Source organism: Petromyzon marinus, unplaced genomic scaffold, assembly GCF_048934315.1.
Source record: "Petromyzon marinus isolate PM22_M1 ecotype Great Lakes invasive population unplaced genomic scaffold, UKy_Petmar_22M1.pri1.0 PM_Scaffold_96, whole genome shotgun sequence".
Classification (NCBI taxonomy): Eukaryota; Metazoa; Chordata; class Hyperoartia; order Petromyzontiformes; family Petromyzontidae; genus Petromyzon; species Petromyzon marinus.
In genome coordinates, this window is record NW_027423706.1 from 81,916 (window position 1) to 97,662 (window position 15,747).

Sequence of the window (15,747 nt, forward strand, 5' to 3'; positions counted from 1 at the left end):
TCGCTTGGGAGATCATCTCTGCCCGCTGCCTTTCCTGGTCTCAGACTCTGGATCGCCTTCAGTACTTCCTCAACAGATGGCACCTCAGCCAGCCACTCACAGGGGGTGACTTCTTCCAATATTTGAGGCACCGCAGCCTCAGCAGGGTCATCCTCACTTTGTGCCACGATGTTTTCCTGGCTGAGGGATTTTCCCTCCCCCAGGACCTCACAGAAATGCTCAGCAAATCTGCAAACCTGTTCCTGGGGGTCGGAGATTGGATCACCGTTTTTTCCCCTAATGATGGTAATAGGTGTGGCGCTGCAGGTTACTTTTTTGGAGTTAAATAGAGATTTGTGATCATGGGCCACTGAGGCAGACTCCATCTCCTCAGCAACCCGCGACCACCACCCATCCGTGCAGCGCCTCACGGCTCTCCGAACCTCCGAGAGAAGGCTGCGGTAAGCCTCCTCATTCTCTGACGTGGGATTCTGTAGCCGATGACAGTGGGCCTGTCGCTTTTTCTCAACCATCCTGAACACCTCCTCTGTCAGCCAGGGTCTCTGGGGAGGTCTGGACCGCGTACCCAAAGCAGCCATTGCAGCTGCATGAGTCACAGTCCTAAACCTCGCCCATTTACCATCGACATCAGGAGGAGTCGGGGACGATGCCAATCCCAGCCGCAAGCGATGATGAAATTCTCGCTTGCAACTTTCATCAGATAACTGAGACCAGGCCACTTTAGGTCAGAATGGGGTCCTGGGTGTACACCCACCACCGGAGTGGAAGAATGGCAGGCGCATCTTATAGATGACTAGTCGATGGTCAGAGGGCAGATCAGCTCCACGGTAGGTCCTGGTGTCAAGGACATGGGCTCGCATCCGCTGGTCCGTCACTATGTAGTCCAGCAGATGTTCTTGCTTGGACCCGGCATGCATCCATGATGTTGTGTGGATGCGCCGATGCTGGAACAGCGTGTTGGTAATTACAAGCCCATGGGCTGCACAAAAATCTAGCAGCCTCCTACCGTTGTTATTGAGCTGATCTGGCCCATGCCCTCCAATCACTCCAGACCAGGTGCCAGTATCATGACCAACTCGGGCATTAAAGTCACCCAACATGATGACTCTATCCCGAGGGGCCACTTTAGCCAGCACCTGTGACAGGAGGTCATAGAAGGCATCTGACTCATCGGCTTTGCCTGCATCCCTCCACGGATGTTCATCTTCGGTGGGGGCATAAGTAACCACGACCACCATTCCTCGCCTCCGGTTGATGGGAAGGCGAGCCCAAAACAACCCCCTACCTCCTCGCAGTGCCGGACGGGCAACTCTGTCGTGGACAGTGCTGTGGGGGGAGATCCAATCTTGATTGGCTCCTCCCCTCATGGCATATGTGTCCACCACAGGGGCTAAACGGGGGCTCTGGACGGGTGTGAGGGGCTGGTAACCCCTCCACCTTCAATTAATTACCACGAAACCACGAGTTAAACTGAAATATGTAACTAATAAGTCACACACACACACACACTGACACACACACACACACAACAACAACAACCGCCATTCGCCACTAAGTGGCGGTGACGTCACCACGACGCTTGTGCCAGGCTATGTGCACCCTGAGGCCACGTGAAGTGTCGAACGCCCGCTGGCAGGAGGTCACGGGGCAGACCCAGGTGCCACGGGTCGACTGACTGAGATGACTGGCTGATGCACCACCTGTGCCCCCTACTGTGCCAACCTGCTGTGCTTTAGCCACCCGGCGCTCCGCTCGCTGTTGTGAGCGTCGCTCCTCCGCCCTCCGTTGTTGTTGGAGGGCGACTGCCTCCAACTGCCCAGTAGCATCCTTCACGAGCCTCCTCCACAGAGGCCGATCTTGACACCGCTGGTACCAGTCATCGGCAAGTCCACTCAGCTCCACGTCCTCCTGTACCACATCACTCCATCTCTTCTCTAGCCCGTGCCGCGCCCGCTTAGCCCCCTCAATCCGGCCAAACAAAAGCTGTTTCGGCATGCGGTGGCTGGGCATGCGGGCTACATGACCCAGCTATCGCAGCCTTGCCTGCCGGAGGAGCTCACCGATGGGACCCTGCCCAGATCTTTCAAGGATTTGTGAGCTCCTCACACAATCCAGTCTGGTTAAACCCAGGATGGATCGTAGGCAGGCCAGCCTAAATGTTTCTAACCGGCGAAGATGTTCCATTAGGGGGGTCCACGTTTCGCAAGCGTAGAGAAGGGAGGGAATGACCGTGGCCGAGAAGACCTGAAGCTTAGTGCGGAGCGACAGACCAGGTAGCTTCCACACAGCGTTACGCAACCGATGAAAAGATATTGCCGCTCGACTGATTCGGAGTGAGACCTCTGCTGTTAAACTGGAGCCAGTCATAAGCACACACACAAACACACACACTGACACACACACACTGACACACACACACAGTGACACAGTGACACACACACACAGTCACACACACACAGTGACACACACACACAGACACACACACACACAGTGACACAGTGACACACACACAGTCACACACACACACAGTGACACACACACACACTGACACACATACACAGTGACACAGTGACACACACAGTCACACACACACAGTGACACACACACACAGACACACACACACACAGTGACACAGTGACACACACACAGTCACACACACACACAGTGACACACACACACACTGACACACATACACAGTGACACAGTGACACACACAGTCACACACACACAGTGACACACACACTGACACACACACACACAAAGACACACACACACTGACACACGCACACACAGACACACACACACAGTGACACAGTGACACACACACACAGTCACACACACACACAGTCACACACACACAGTGACACACACACACAGTGACACACACACACACACAGTCACACACACACACACAGTGACACACACACACACAGTGACACACACAGTGACACACACACACACCCGTGGTCAGGTCGTTCTGCCGTGTCAGCGGAGGCCTCTCCGCCTTGGCTCCGCCTCTCCCCCACGCCGCTGCCGTCGCCACCCCCGTGGGCGGGGCCGACCATGTGGGCGTCGCCGCCCCCGTGGGCGTCGCCGCCGCCGTGGGCGGGGCCGACCCCGTGGGCGGGGCCGACGACGACGCCGACGCCCGCCCCACCGCAGCCACCCCGGCGGCCCCCCTCGGGACGGGGCCGCGGGCAACCTCCGTGAGTGCAAACGTCGATGCCGAAGCCGACGAGGATGGGGCGAAGGTGGCGGAGGAGGGGGAGTGGAGCTGCTCGTAGTACTTCAGCGCCGCGCGCATGTCCCAGCCCTTCCCTGCAGCGGCAACGGGGTGGGTGGGTGAGTGGGTGGGTGGGTGGGTGAGTGAGTGGGGGGGTGAGTGGGTGGGTGAGTAAGTAAGTGAGTGAGTGAGTGGGGGGGTGAGTGGGTGGGTGAGTGGGTGGGTGAGTGGGTGGGTGGGTGAGTGGGTGGGTGGGTGGGTGAGTGGGTGAGTGAGTGGGTGGGTGAGTGAGTGGGTGAGTGAGTGAGTGGGGGGGGTGAGTGAGTGAGTGGGTGAGCGAGTGGGTGGGTGGGTGAGTGAGTGAGTGAGTGGGGGGGTGAGTGAGTGAGTGGGGGGGTGAGTGAGTGAGTGGGTGAGTGGGTGGGTGAGTGAGTGGGTGGGTGAGTGGGTGGGTGAGTGGGTGGGTGAGTGATTGGGTGAGTGAGTGGGTAAGTGAGTGGGTGAGTGGGTGAGTGAGTGGTTGAGTGGGTGGGTGGGTGAGTGGGTGAGTGAGTGGGGGTGTGAGTGGGTGAGTGAGTGGGTGGGTGAGTGGGTGGGTGAGTGGGTGTGTGGGTGTGTGGGTGAGTGGGTGGGTGAGTGATTGGGTGAGTGAGTGGGTGAGTGGGTGGGTGGTTTGGTGAGTGAGTGGGTGGGTGGGTGGGTGAATGGGTGGGTGGGCGAGTGGGTGGGTGGGCGAGTGAGTGAATGGGTGAGTGGGTTGGTGGGTGAGTGGGTTGGTGGGTGAGTGGGTGGGTGAGTGAGTGGGTGGGTGAGTGGGATGTGGGGTGAAAGATGGATGAGGACAGGGACAGCTGCCACTGGGGGGGGTGACAACTCCCCACACAGCCTTTACTACTAGCAGCAGGCTAATGCACAGGGGTAGCTGACGTGTCTGTGTGTGGTTTTTTTTGTCTATGTGTGTGTCTTTTTGAGTGTATATGTGTGTCTGTACGTGTATATGTGTGTCTGTGTGTGTATGTATCTATGTGTCTGTGTGTGTATGTATCTGTATGTATGTATGTCGGTGTGTATGTCTGTGTATGTGTCTGTGTATGTGTCTGAGTATGTGTTTGTGTGTCTGTGTGTATGTCTGTGTCTTTGTATCTGTGTGTCTGTATGTGTGTGTTAGTGATGGCGGTAGTGGTGATGATGGTGGATGTTCGTGATGATGGTGATGGTATTGGTGATGATGGTGGTAGTGATGATGGTGGTGGTGACGGTGGTGGTATTAGTGATGATGTTAGTGACGATGGTGGTGATGTTAGTGATGATGATAATGATGGTGATGTTAATGATGGTGATAGTGATGATGGTGGTGGTGACGGTGACGATGGTGGTATTATTGACGATGTTAGTGACCATGGTGGTGATGTTAGTGGTGATGTTAGTGGTGATGTTAGTGATGATGTTAATGATGGTGATGTTAATGATGGTGATGTTAATGATGGTGATGTTAATGATGGTGATGTTAATGATGGTGGTAGTGATGATGGTGGTAGTGACGGTGACGATGGTGGTATTAGTGATGATGTTAGTGACGATGGTGGTGATGTTAGTGGTGATGTTAGTGATGTTAATGATGGTGATGTTAATGATGGTGATGTTAATGATGGTGATAGTGATGATGGTGGTGGTGACGGTGACGATGGTGGTATTAGTGATGGTGTTAGTGACCATGGAGGTGATGTTAGTGGTGATGTTAGTGGTGATGTTAGTGGTGATGGTGGTAGTGATGATGGTGGTAGTGGTGATGGTGGTAGTGGTGATGGTGACGATGATGGTGACGATGGTGGTATTAGTGATGTTAGTGACCATGGTGGTGATGTTAGTGGTGATGTCAGTGGTGATGTTAGTGGCGATGTTAGTGGTGATGTTAGTGGTGATGTTAGTGACCATGGTGGTGATGTCAGTGGTGATGTTAGTGGCGATGTTAGTGGTGATGTTAGTGACCATGGTGGTGATGTTAATGATGGTGGTAGTGATTATGGTGGTAGTGACGGTGACGATGGTGGTATTAGTGATGGTATTAGTGATGATGTTAGTGACCATGGTGGTGATGTTAGTGGCGATGTTAGTGGTGATGTTAGTGGCGATGTTAGTGGTGATGTTAGTGGTGATGTTAGTGGTGATGTTAGTGGTGATGTTAGTGGTGATGTTAGTGGCGATGTCAGTGGTGATGTTAGTGGCGATGTTAGTGGTGATGTTAGTGATGATGTTAGTGGTGATGTTAGTGGTGATGTTAGTGACCATGGTAGTGATGTTAGTGGTGATGTTAGTGGTGATGTCAGTGGTGATGTTAGTGGTGATGTTAGTGGCCATGCTGGTGATGTTAATGATGGTGGTAGTGATGATGGTGGTAGTGACGGTGACGATGGTGGTATTAGTGATGGTATTAGTGATGATGTTAGTGACCATGGTGGTGATGTTAGTGGCGATGTTAGTGGTGATGTTAGTGGCGATGTTAGTGGTGATGTTAGTGGTGATGTTAGTGGCCATGGTGGTGATGTTAGTGGTGATGTCAGTGGTGATGTTAGTGGTGATGTTAGTGGTGATGTCAGTGGCGATGTTAGTGGTGATGTTAGTGGCGATGTTACTGGTGATGTTAGTGGCGATGTTAGTGGTGATGTCAGTGGTGATGTTAGTGGTGATGTCAGTGGTGATGTTAGTGGTGATGTCAGTGGCGATGTCAGTGGTGATGTTAGTGGTGATGTTAGTGGCGATGTTAGTGGTGATGTTAGTGGCGATGTTAGTGGTGATGTTAGTGACCATGGTGGTGATGTTAGTGGCCATGGTGGTGGTGTTAGTGGTGATGTTAGTGGTGATGTTAGTGGTGATGTTAGTGGTGATGTTAGTGGTGATGTTAGTGGCGATGTTAGTGGCCATGGTGATGGTGTTAGTGGTGATGTTAGTGGTGATGTTAGTGGCGATGTTAGTGGCCATGGTGATGGTGTTAGTGGTGATGTTAGTGGTGATGTTAGTGGCGATGTTAGTGGCCATGGTGATGGTGTTAGTGGTGATGTTAGTGGTGATGTTAGTGGTGATGTCAGTGGTGATGTTAGTGGTGATGTCATTGGCGATGTTAGTGGTGATGTCAGTGGTGATGTCAGTGGCGATGTTAGTGGTGATGTTAGTGGTGATGTTAGTGGCCATGCTGGTGATGTTAGTGGTGATGTTAGTGGTGATGTTAGTGGCGATGTCAGTGGTGATGTTAGTGGTGATGTTAGTGGTGATGTTAGTGACCACAGTGGTGATGTTAGTGGCCATGCTGGTGATGTTCGTGGTGATGGTGGGGCATGCCGAACCTTCCAGAAGGTCCCGCGCCAAGCCCGGATCAGCTCCAGTTGCGATCACAAAATCTGAAAGCACGGCGTCCATCTCACTCCGCGTGTCCCACCTCTCCCCCCCTGTCCGTTCGCCTCTCCTCCTCCTGGTCAAAGACGCCGGTGAAACACCGCGGCACCGTCCGGTTAGAGACACGGGGACGGGAGACGCACCGGGGTCACAGAAACAGAGGTCCGGGAGACACGCTTAGTACGCACGCTGAGGTGATCGTCGGTGAGTCTGTGGGGCTCTGTGTGGTGGTGAGTCTGTGGGTCTCTGTGTGTGTGAGTCTGTGTGTGAGTCTGTGGGTCTGTGTGTGTGTGAGGCTGTGGGTCTGTGTGTGTGTGAGTCTGTGTGTGAGTCTGTGGGTCTGTGTGTGTGAGTCTGTGGGTGTCTGTGTGTGTGAGTCTGTGGGTGTCTGTGTGGTGAGTCTGTGTGTCTCTGTGTGTGTGAGTCTGTGGGTCTCTCTGTGTGTGAGTCTGTGGGTCTATGTGTGGTGAGTCTGTGGGTCTGTGTGTGTGAGTCTGTGTGTGAGGCTGTGGGTCTGTGTGTGTGAGTCTGTGGGTCTCTGTGTGACGAGTCTGTGGGTCTCTGTGTGTGTGAGTCTGTGGGTCTCTGTGTGGTGAGTCTGTGGGTCTGTGTGTGTGAGGCTGTGGGACTGTGTGTGTGAGTCTGTGGGTCTCTGTGTGTGTGAGTCTGTGGGTCTCTCTGTGTGTGAGTCTGTGGGTCTGTGTGTGCGAGTCTGTGTGTGTGAGTCTGTGGGTCTCTGTGTGTGTGAGACTGTGGGTCTGTGTGTGTGAGTCTGTGGGACTGTGTGTGTGAGTCTGTGGGTCTCTGTGTGTGTGAGTCTGTGGTTCTCTGTGTGGTGAGACTGTGGGTGTCTGTGTGGTGAGTCGGTGGGTCTCTGTGTGTGTGAGTCTGTGGGTCTGTGTGTGTGAGTCTGTGGGACTGTGTGTGTGAGTCTGTGGGTCTCTGTGTGTGTGAGTCTGTGGGTCTCTGTGTGTGTGAGTCTGTGGGTCTCTCTGTGTGTGAGTCTGTGGGTCTCTGTGTGATGAGTCTGTGGGTCTCTGTGTGTGTGAGTCTGTGTGTGTGAGTCTGTGGGTATCTGTGTGTGTGTGAGTCTGTGGGTCTCTGTGTGTGTGAGTCTGTGGGTCTCTGTGTGTGTGAGTCTGTGGGTCTCTGTGTGTGTGAGTCTGTGGGTCTGTGTGTGTGTGAGGCTGTGGGTCTCTGTGTGTGAGTCTGTGGGTCTCTGTGTGTGTGAGTCTGTGGGTCTCTGTGTGGTGAGTCTGTGGGTCTCTGTGTGTGAGTCTGTGGGTCTCTGTGTGGTGAGTCTGTGGGTCTCTGTGTTAGTCTGTGGGTCTCTGTGTGTGAGTCTGTGGGTCTCTGTGTGTTAGTCTGTGGGTCTCTGTGTGACGAGTCTGTGGGTCTCTCTATGTGTGAGTCTGTGGGTCTCTGTGTGAGTCTATGGGTCTCTGTGTGTGTGAGTCTGTGCGGCTCTGTGTGACGAGTCTGTGGGTCTCTGTGTGGTGAGTCCATGGGTATCTGTGTGGTGGTGAGTCTGTGGGTCTCTGTGTGGTGAGACTGTGGGTGTCTGTGTGGTGAGTCGGTGGGTCTCTGTGTGTGTGAGTCTGTGGGTCTGTGTGTGTGAGTCTGTGGGACTGTGTGTGTGAGTCTGTGGGTCTCTGTGTGTGTGAGTCTGTGGGTCTCTGTGTGTGTGAGTCTGTGGGTCTCTCTGTGTGTGAGTCTGTGGGTCTCTGTGTGATGAGTCTGTGGGTCTCTGTGTGTGTGAGTCTGTGGGACTGTGTGTGTGAGTCTGTGGGTCTCTGTGTGTGTGAGTCTGTGGGTCTCTCTGTGTGTGAGTCTGTGGGTCTCTGTGTGATGAGTCTGTGGGTCTCTGTGTGTGTGAGTCTATGAGTCTCTGTGTGTGTGAGTCTGTGGGTCTCTGTGTGTGGTGAGTCTGTGGGTCTCTGTGTGTGTGAGTCTGTGTGTGACGAGTCTGTGGGTCTCTGTGTGCGTGAGTCTGTGGGTCTCTGTGTGTGTGAGTCTGTGGGTCTCTCTGTGTGGTGAGTCTGTGGGGCTCTGTGTGTGTGAGTCAGTGGGTCTCTGTGTGTGAGGCTGTGGGTCTCTGTGTGTGGGAGTTTGTGTGTGTGAGGCTGTGGGTCTGTGGGTTTGTGTGTGTGAGTCTGTGTGTGAGGCTGTGGGTCTCTGTGTGTGAGGCTGTGGGTGTGTGTGTGACGAGTCTGTGGGTCTCTGTGTGTGAGTCTGTGGGTCTCTGTGTGTGTGAGTCTGTGTCTATGTGTGGTGAGTCTGTGGGTCTATGTGGGGTGAGTCTGTGGGTCTCTGTGTGTGTGAGTCTGTGGGTCTCTGTGTGTGTGAGTCTGTGGGTCTCTGTGTGTGAGTCTGTGGGTCTGTGTGTGTGAGTCTGTGGGGATCTGTGTGATGAGTCTGTGGGTCTCTGTGTGAGTCTGTGGGTCTCTGTGTGACGAGTCTGTGGGTCTGTGTGAGCGTTTACTGTTTACTATAGTGTTGTGACCACGTGTATACTATTTACTACAGTACTATAGTGTTGTGAGCACGTGTATACTATTTACTACAGTACTACAGTGTTGTGACCACGTGTATACTATTTACTACAGTACTAGTGTTGTGACCACGTGTATACTGTTTACTACAGTATAGTGTTGTGACCACGTGTATACTGTTTACTACAGTACTATAGTGTTGTGACCACGTGTATACTGTTTACTATAGTACTATAGTGTTGTGACCACGTGTATACTGTTTACTATAGTACTATAGTGTTGTGACCACGTGTATACTGTTTACTATAGTACTATAGTGTTGTGACCACGTGTGTACTGTTTACTATAGTACTATAGTGTTGTGACCACGTGTATACTGTTTACTATAGTACTATAGTGTTGTGACCACGTGTATACTGTTTACTATAGTACTATAGTGTTGTGACCACGTGTGTAATGTTTACTATAGTTCTAGAGTGTTGTGACCACGTGCGTAATGTTTACTATAGTACTATAGTGTTGTGACCACGTGTGTACTGTTTACTATAGTACTATAGTGTTGTGACCACGTGTATACTGTTTACTATAGTACTATAGTGTTGTGACCACGTGTGTAATGTTTACTATAGTATTATAGTGTTGTGACCACGTGTATACTGTTTACTATAGTACTATAGTGTTGTGACCACGTGTATAATGTTTACTACAGTACTATAGTGTTGTGACCACGTGTATACTGTTTACTATAGTACTATAGTGTTGTGACCACGTGTATACTGTTTACTATAGTACTATAGTGTTGTGACCACGTGTGTAATGTTTACTATAGTACTATAGTGTTGTGACCACGTGTGTACTGTTTACTATAGTACTATAGTGTTGTGACCACGTGTGTAATGTTTACTATAGTACTATAGTGTTGTGACCACGTGTGTAATGTTTACTATAGTACTATAGTGTTGTGACCACGTGTATACTGTTTACTACAGTACTATAGTGTTGTGACCACGTGTATACTGTTTACTATAGTACTATAGTGTTGTGACCACGTGTAAACTGTTTACTATAGTACTATAGTGTTGTGACCACGTGTATACTGTTTACTACAGTACTATAGTGTTGTGACCACGTGTGTACTGTTTACTATAGTACTATAGTGTTGTGACCACGTGTAAACTGTTTACTATAGTACTATAGTGTTGTGACCACGTGTATACTGTTTACTACAGTACTATAGTGTTGTGACCACGTGTGTACTGTTTACTATAGTACTATAGTGTTGTGACCACGTGTATACTGTTTACTATAGTACTATAGTGTTGTGACCACGTGTATACTGTTTACTATAGTACTATAGTGTTGTGACCACGTGTATACTGTTTACTACAGTACTATAGTGTTGTGACCACGTGTATACTGTTTACTATAGTACTATAGTGTTGTGACCACGTGTGTACTTTACTATAGTACTATAGTGTTGTGACCACGTGTGTACTGTTTACTACAGTACTATAGTGTTGTGACCTCCTTTGCCACTACCAAAATGTAATAATCATAATAATAGGGTTGTTCCCCTTTTTTCTGGCAAAAAAATTGAAACCTTTTTTAAAAGGATTCATGTTTACTGCATTAACCACAATACCTGCAGTCAAAATGCAAACAAAAACACACACACACACTATGAGAATAATTGATGCATTGTCCTTGAAACTGATTGGTCCACACCAAGAAACGGCTTTCTTATTTGAGCCTTGACCCAAATTGGTGCTCGACCAGACGACGCCAATAGACGTCCACACAGCTCAAAGACAACGCCGCTATAACAGTAATGAGGGCCTCGGGGTGAGTATCTACATCATCATTACACCTACCTTTGCCACTACCAAAATGTAATCATAATCATAATAGGGTTGTTCCCCTTTTTTCTGGCAACAAAATTGAAACCTTTTTTTAAAAGGATTCATGTTACTGCATTAACCACAATACCTGCAGTCGAAATGCAAACAAAAAAACACACACATACTATGATAATAATTGATGCATTGTCCTTGAAACTGATTGGTCCACACCAAGAGACGGCTTTCTTAATTGAGCCTCGACCCCAAATTGGTGCTCGACCAGATGAGGCTCAAAAGAAAGCCGTCCCTTGGCGTGGGCCAATCAGTTTCAAGGACAATGCCACGTACATATTATCATAGTGTGTGTGTTTTTGTTTGCATTTTGACTGCAGGTATTGTGGTTAATGCGGCGAATGTGAATCCTCGTAGTAAAAATGTTTCAGTTTCGTTGCCAGATAAGAAGGGGGAAAGCCCCTATTATTCTTGCAGTGACTGTTCTTTAGTAACTGTACTGCAAGTGAAAGTCGTCCTATACAATAACCCTCCTCCTCCTCCTCTGCTCCCTCTCGTCTCCCTCACACCAGCCAAGGTTACATTTAATTCATGAATTTGATTACTTTCTATTAAACTGAAATAATAAAAATACTGAAAAGTTATTTTGCTTTCATCGTTTTCACACGAATGTCTGTGGGTTGTGGAAACGAGTCATCTGAGTTTCCATTATTTCGCTTTGACACGCGAGTGCTTTGATATGCGAGTGCTTTGATATGCTTTGACATACGAGTGCTTTGATATGCGAGTGCTTTGATATGCGAGTGCTTTGATATGCTTTGACATACGAGTGCTTTGATATGCTTTGACATACGAGTGCTCTGACGTACGAGTGTTTTGATATGCGAGTGCTTTGATATGCTTTGACATACGAGTGCTTTGATATGCTTTGACATACGAGTGCTTTGACGTACGAGTGTTTTGATATGCGAGTGTTTTGATGTGCGAGTGCTTTGATATGCTTTGACATACGAGTGCTTTGATATGCTTTGACATACGAGTGCTTTGACGTACGAGTGTTTTGATATGCGAGTGTTTTGATGTGCGAGTGCTTTGATATGCTTTGACATACGAGTGCTTTGATATGCGAGTGCTTTGATATCCGAGTGCTTTGATATGCTTTGATATACGAGTGCTTTGATATGCGAGTGCTTTGATATACGAGTGCTTTGATATACGAGTGCTTTGATATGCGAGTGCTTTGACGTACGAGTGCTTTGATATTACGAGTGCTTTGATATGCGAGTGCTTTGATATGCTTTGACATACGAGTGCTTTGATATGCGAGTGCTTTGATATGCGAGTGCTTTGATATGCTTTGACATACGAGTGCTTTGACGTACGAGTGTTTTGATATGCGAGTGTTTTGATGTGCGAGTGCTTTGATATGCGAGTGCTTTGATATGCTTTGACATACGAGTGCTTTGATATGCTTTGACATATGAGTGCTTTGACGTACAAGTGTTTTGATATGCGAGTGTTTTGATGTGCGAGTGCTTTGATATGCTTTGACATACGAGTGCTTTGATATGCGAGTGCTTTGATATGCGAGTGCTTTGATATGCTTTGATATACGAGTGCTTTGATATGCGAGTGCTTTGATATACGAGTGCTTTGATATACGAGTGCTTTGATATGCGAGTGCTTTGACATACGAGTGCTTTGATATTACGAGTGCTTTGATATGCGAGTGCTTTGACGTACGAGTGCTTTGATATTACGAGTGCTTTGATATGCGAGTGCTTTGATATGCTTTGACATACGAGTGCTTTGATATGCTTTGACATACGAGTGCTTTGATATGCTTTGACATACGAGTGCGTTGATACGCGAGTGCTTTGATATGCGAGTGCTTTGACGTACGAGTGCTTTGATACGCGAGTGCTTTGACGTACGAGTGCTTTGATATGCGAGTGCTTTGATATGCTTTGATATACGAGTGCTTTGATATTACGAGTGCTTTGATATACGAGTGCTTTGATATACGAGTGCTTTGATATGCGAGTGCTTTGATATGCGAGTGCTTTGATATACGAGTGCTTTGATATGCGAGTGCTTTGATATGCGAGTGCTTTGACGTACGAGTGCTTTGATATTACGAGTGCTTTGATATGCGAGTGCTTTGATATGCGAGTGCTTTGATATGCTTTGATATACGAGTGCTTTGATATTACGAGTGCTTTGATATACGAGTGCTTTGATATGCGAGTGCTTTGATATGCTTTGACATACGAGTGCTTTGACATACGAGTGCTTTGATATACCAGTGTTTTGATATACGAGTGTTTTGATATGCGAGTGTTTTGATATACGAGTGCTTTGATATGCGAGTGCTTTGATATGCAAGTGCTTTGATATGCGAGTGCTTTGATATGCGAGTGCTTTGATATGCTTTGATATGCGAGTGCTTTGATATGCGAGTGCTTTGATATGCGAGTGCTTTGACGTACGAGTGCTTTGATATGCGAGTGCTTTGATATGCGAGTGCTTTGATATGCGAGTGCTTTGATATACGAGTGCTTTGATATGCGAGTGCTTTGATATGCGAGTGCTTTGATGTACGAGTGCTTTGATATACGAGTGCTTTGATATGCGAGTGCTTTGATGTGCGAGTGCTTTGATGTACGAGTGCTTTGATATAAGAGTGCTTTGATATGCGAGTGCTTTGATACGCGAGTGCTTTGATATACGAGTGCTTTGATATGCGAGTGCTTTGATGTACGAGTGCTTGATATGCGAGTGCTTTGACGTACGAGTGCTTTGATATGCGAGTGCTTTGACGTACGAGTGCTTTGACGTACGAGTGCTTTGACGTGCGAGTGCTTTGATATGCGAGTGCTTTGATATGCGAGTGCTTTGATATGCGAGTGCTTTGATATACGAGTGCTTTGATATACGAGTGCTTTGACGTACGAGTGCTTTGATATGCGAGTGCTTTGATATGCGAGTGCTTTGATGTGCAAGTGCTTCGATATACGAGTGCTTTGATGTGCAAGTGCTTTGACGTACGAGTGCTTTGATATGCGAGTGCTTTGATATGCGAGTGCTTTGATATGCGAGTGCTTTGATATACGAGTGCTTTGATATGCGAGTGCTTTGATATGCGAGTGCTTTGATATGCGAGTGCTTTGACGTACGAGTGCTTTGATATGCGAGTGCTTTGATACACGAGTGCTTTGATATACGAGTGCTTTGATGTATGAGTGCTTTGATGTGCAAGTGCTTTGACGTACGAGTGCTTTGATATGCGAGTGCTTTGATATGCGAGTGCTTTGATATGCGAGTGCTTTGATATACGAGTGCTTTGATATGCGAGTGCTTTGATATGCGAGTGCTTTGATATGCGAGTGCTTTGACGTACGAGTGCTTTGATATGCGAGTGCTTTGATACACGAGTGCTTTGATATACGAGTGCTTTGATATGCGAGTGCTTTGATATGCGAGTGCTTTGATATGCGAGTGCTTTGATATGCGAGTGCTTTGATATGCGAGTGCTTTGATATGCGAGTGCTTTGATATGCGAGTGCTTTGATATACGAGTGCTTTGATATGCGAGTGCTTTGATGTGCGAGTGCTTTGATGTACGAGTGCTTTGATATTGTGAGTGCTTTGATATGCGAGTGCTTTGATATGCGAGTGCTTTGATATGCGAGTGCTTTGATATGCGAGTGCTTTGATATACGAGTGCTTTCATATGCGAGTGCTTTGATGTATGAGTGCTTTGATATGCGAGTGCTTTGATATGCGAGTGCTTTGATGTATGAGTGCTTTGATATGCGAGTGCTTTGATATGCGAGTGCTTTGATATGCGAGTGCTTTGATATGCGAGTGCTTTGATGTATGAGTGCTTTGATATGCGAGTGCTTTGATATGCGAGTGCTTTGATGTATGAGTGCTTTGATATGCGAGTGCTTTGATATGCGAGTGCTTTGATATACGAGTGCTTTGGATTACACACAAGTTTCCGGGAACGAATTATGCTCGCAATCCGAGGTTTTAACTGCATTTAACTTAACAATCGTTTAATGTCTGATTGTTCAGTTTCAATTAAAACATTTTAATAAATACAAGTTATCATCCTTGCGCAGTCGGTTGAATTACTTGAAGAGAACTTCCATGAGGCAACGCAGTTTTTATTTAACAATGAACACTGCACACAGAGGTGGTAACGGCCCGTCAAACCCCGACACGCTATGGAGGGGTGGCTCCTCCAGACTAATACGCCTCTCACTGGCCAATCTACGAGTCCACCTTGATGAGTGAAACTTGGGATCTTTACCGCTAGAGCTTAGAGCCGTCCCCGGCCAGGGGGGCGCCTCTCTGCCCCCAGGGCTCTTGACCTTCAGTCTTCACCGCTAGAGCTAAGAGCCGTCCCTAGCCGGGGGAGTCTCTCTGCCCTCAGGGCTCTTCCCTTCAGTCTCCGCCGCCAGAGCTTAGAGCCGTCCCCAGCCGGGGGGGCGTGTCTCTGCCCCCAGGGCTCTTCCCTTCAGTCTTCGCCACCAGAGCTTAGAGCCGTCTCTAGCCAGGGGGTACGTCTCTGCCCTCAGGGCTCTTCCCGTCAGTCTTCACCGCCAGAGCTTAGAGCCGTCCCCAGCAAGCGGCGCCTCTCTGCCCCCAGGGCTCTCCCCGTCAGTCTTCGCCGCTAGAGCTTAGAGCCGTCCCCAGCCAGGGGGCGCCTCTCTGCCCCCAGGGCTGTCCCCTTAAGTCTTCACCGCTACAGCTTAGAGCTGTCTCTAGCCAGGGGGCGTGTCTC

At 48.9% G+C, this 15,747-nt stretch overlaps 1 protein-coding gene across 1 annotated transcript in view; it reads right to left on the reverse strand.

The window, feature by feature from the left end:
• LOC116938354 (uncharacterized) overlaps positions 1–15,747 on the reverse strand; it is an 84,528-nt gene that overhangs the window by 55,016 nt on the left and 13,765 nt on the right. Inside the window, exons 4-5 of the mRNA XM_076064983.1 lie at positions 6,565–6,689; positions 2,962–3,318 (exon numbers count right to left, since the gene is read on the reverse strand). Coding sequence (XP_075921098.1) covers positions 2,962–3,318; positions 6,565–6,689 — 482 coding nt within the window. The remainder of the gene's footprint in view (positions 1–2,961; positions 3,319–6,564; positions 6,690–15,747) is intronic.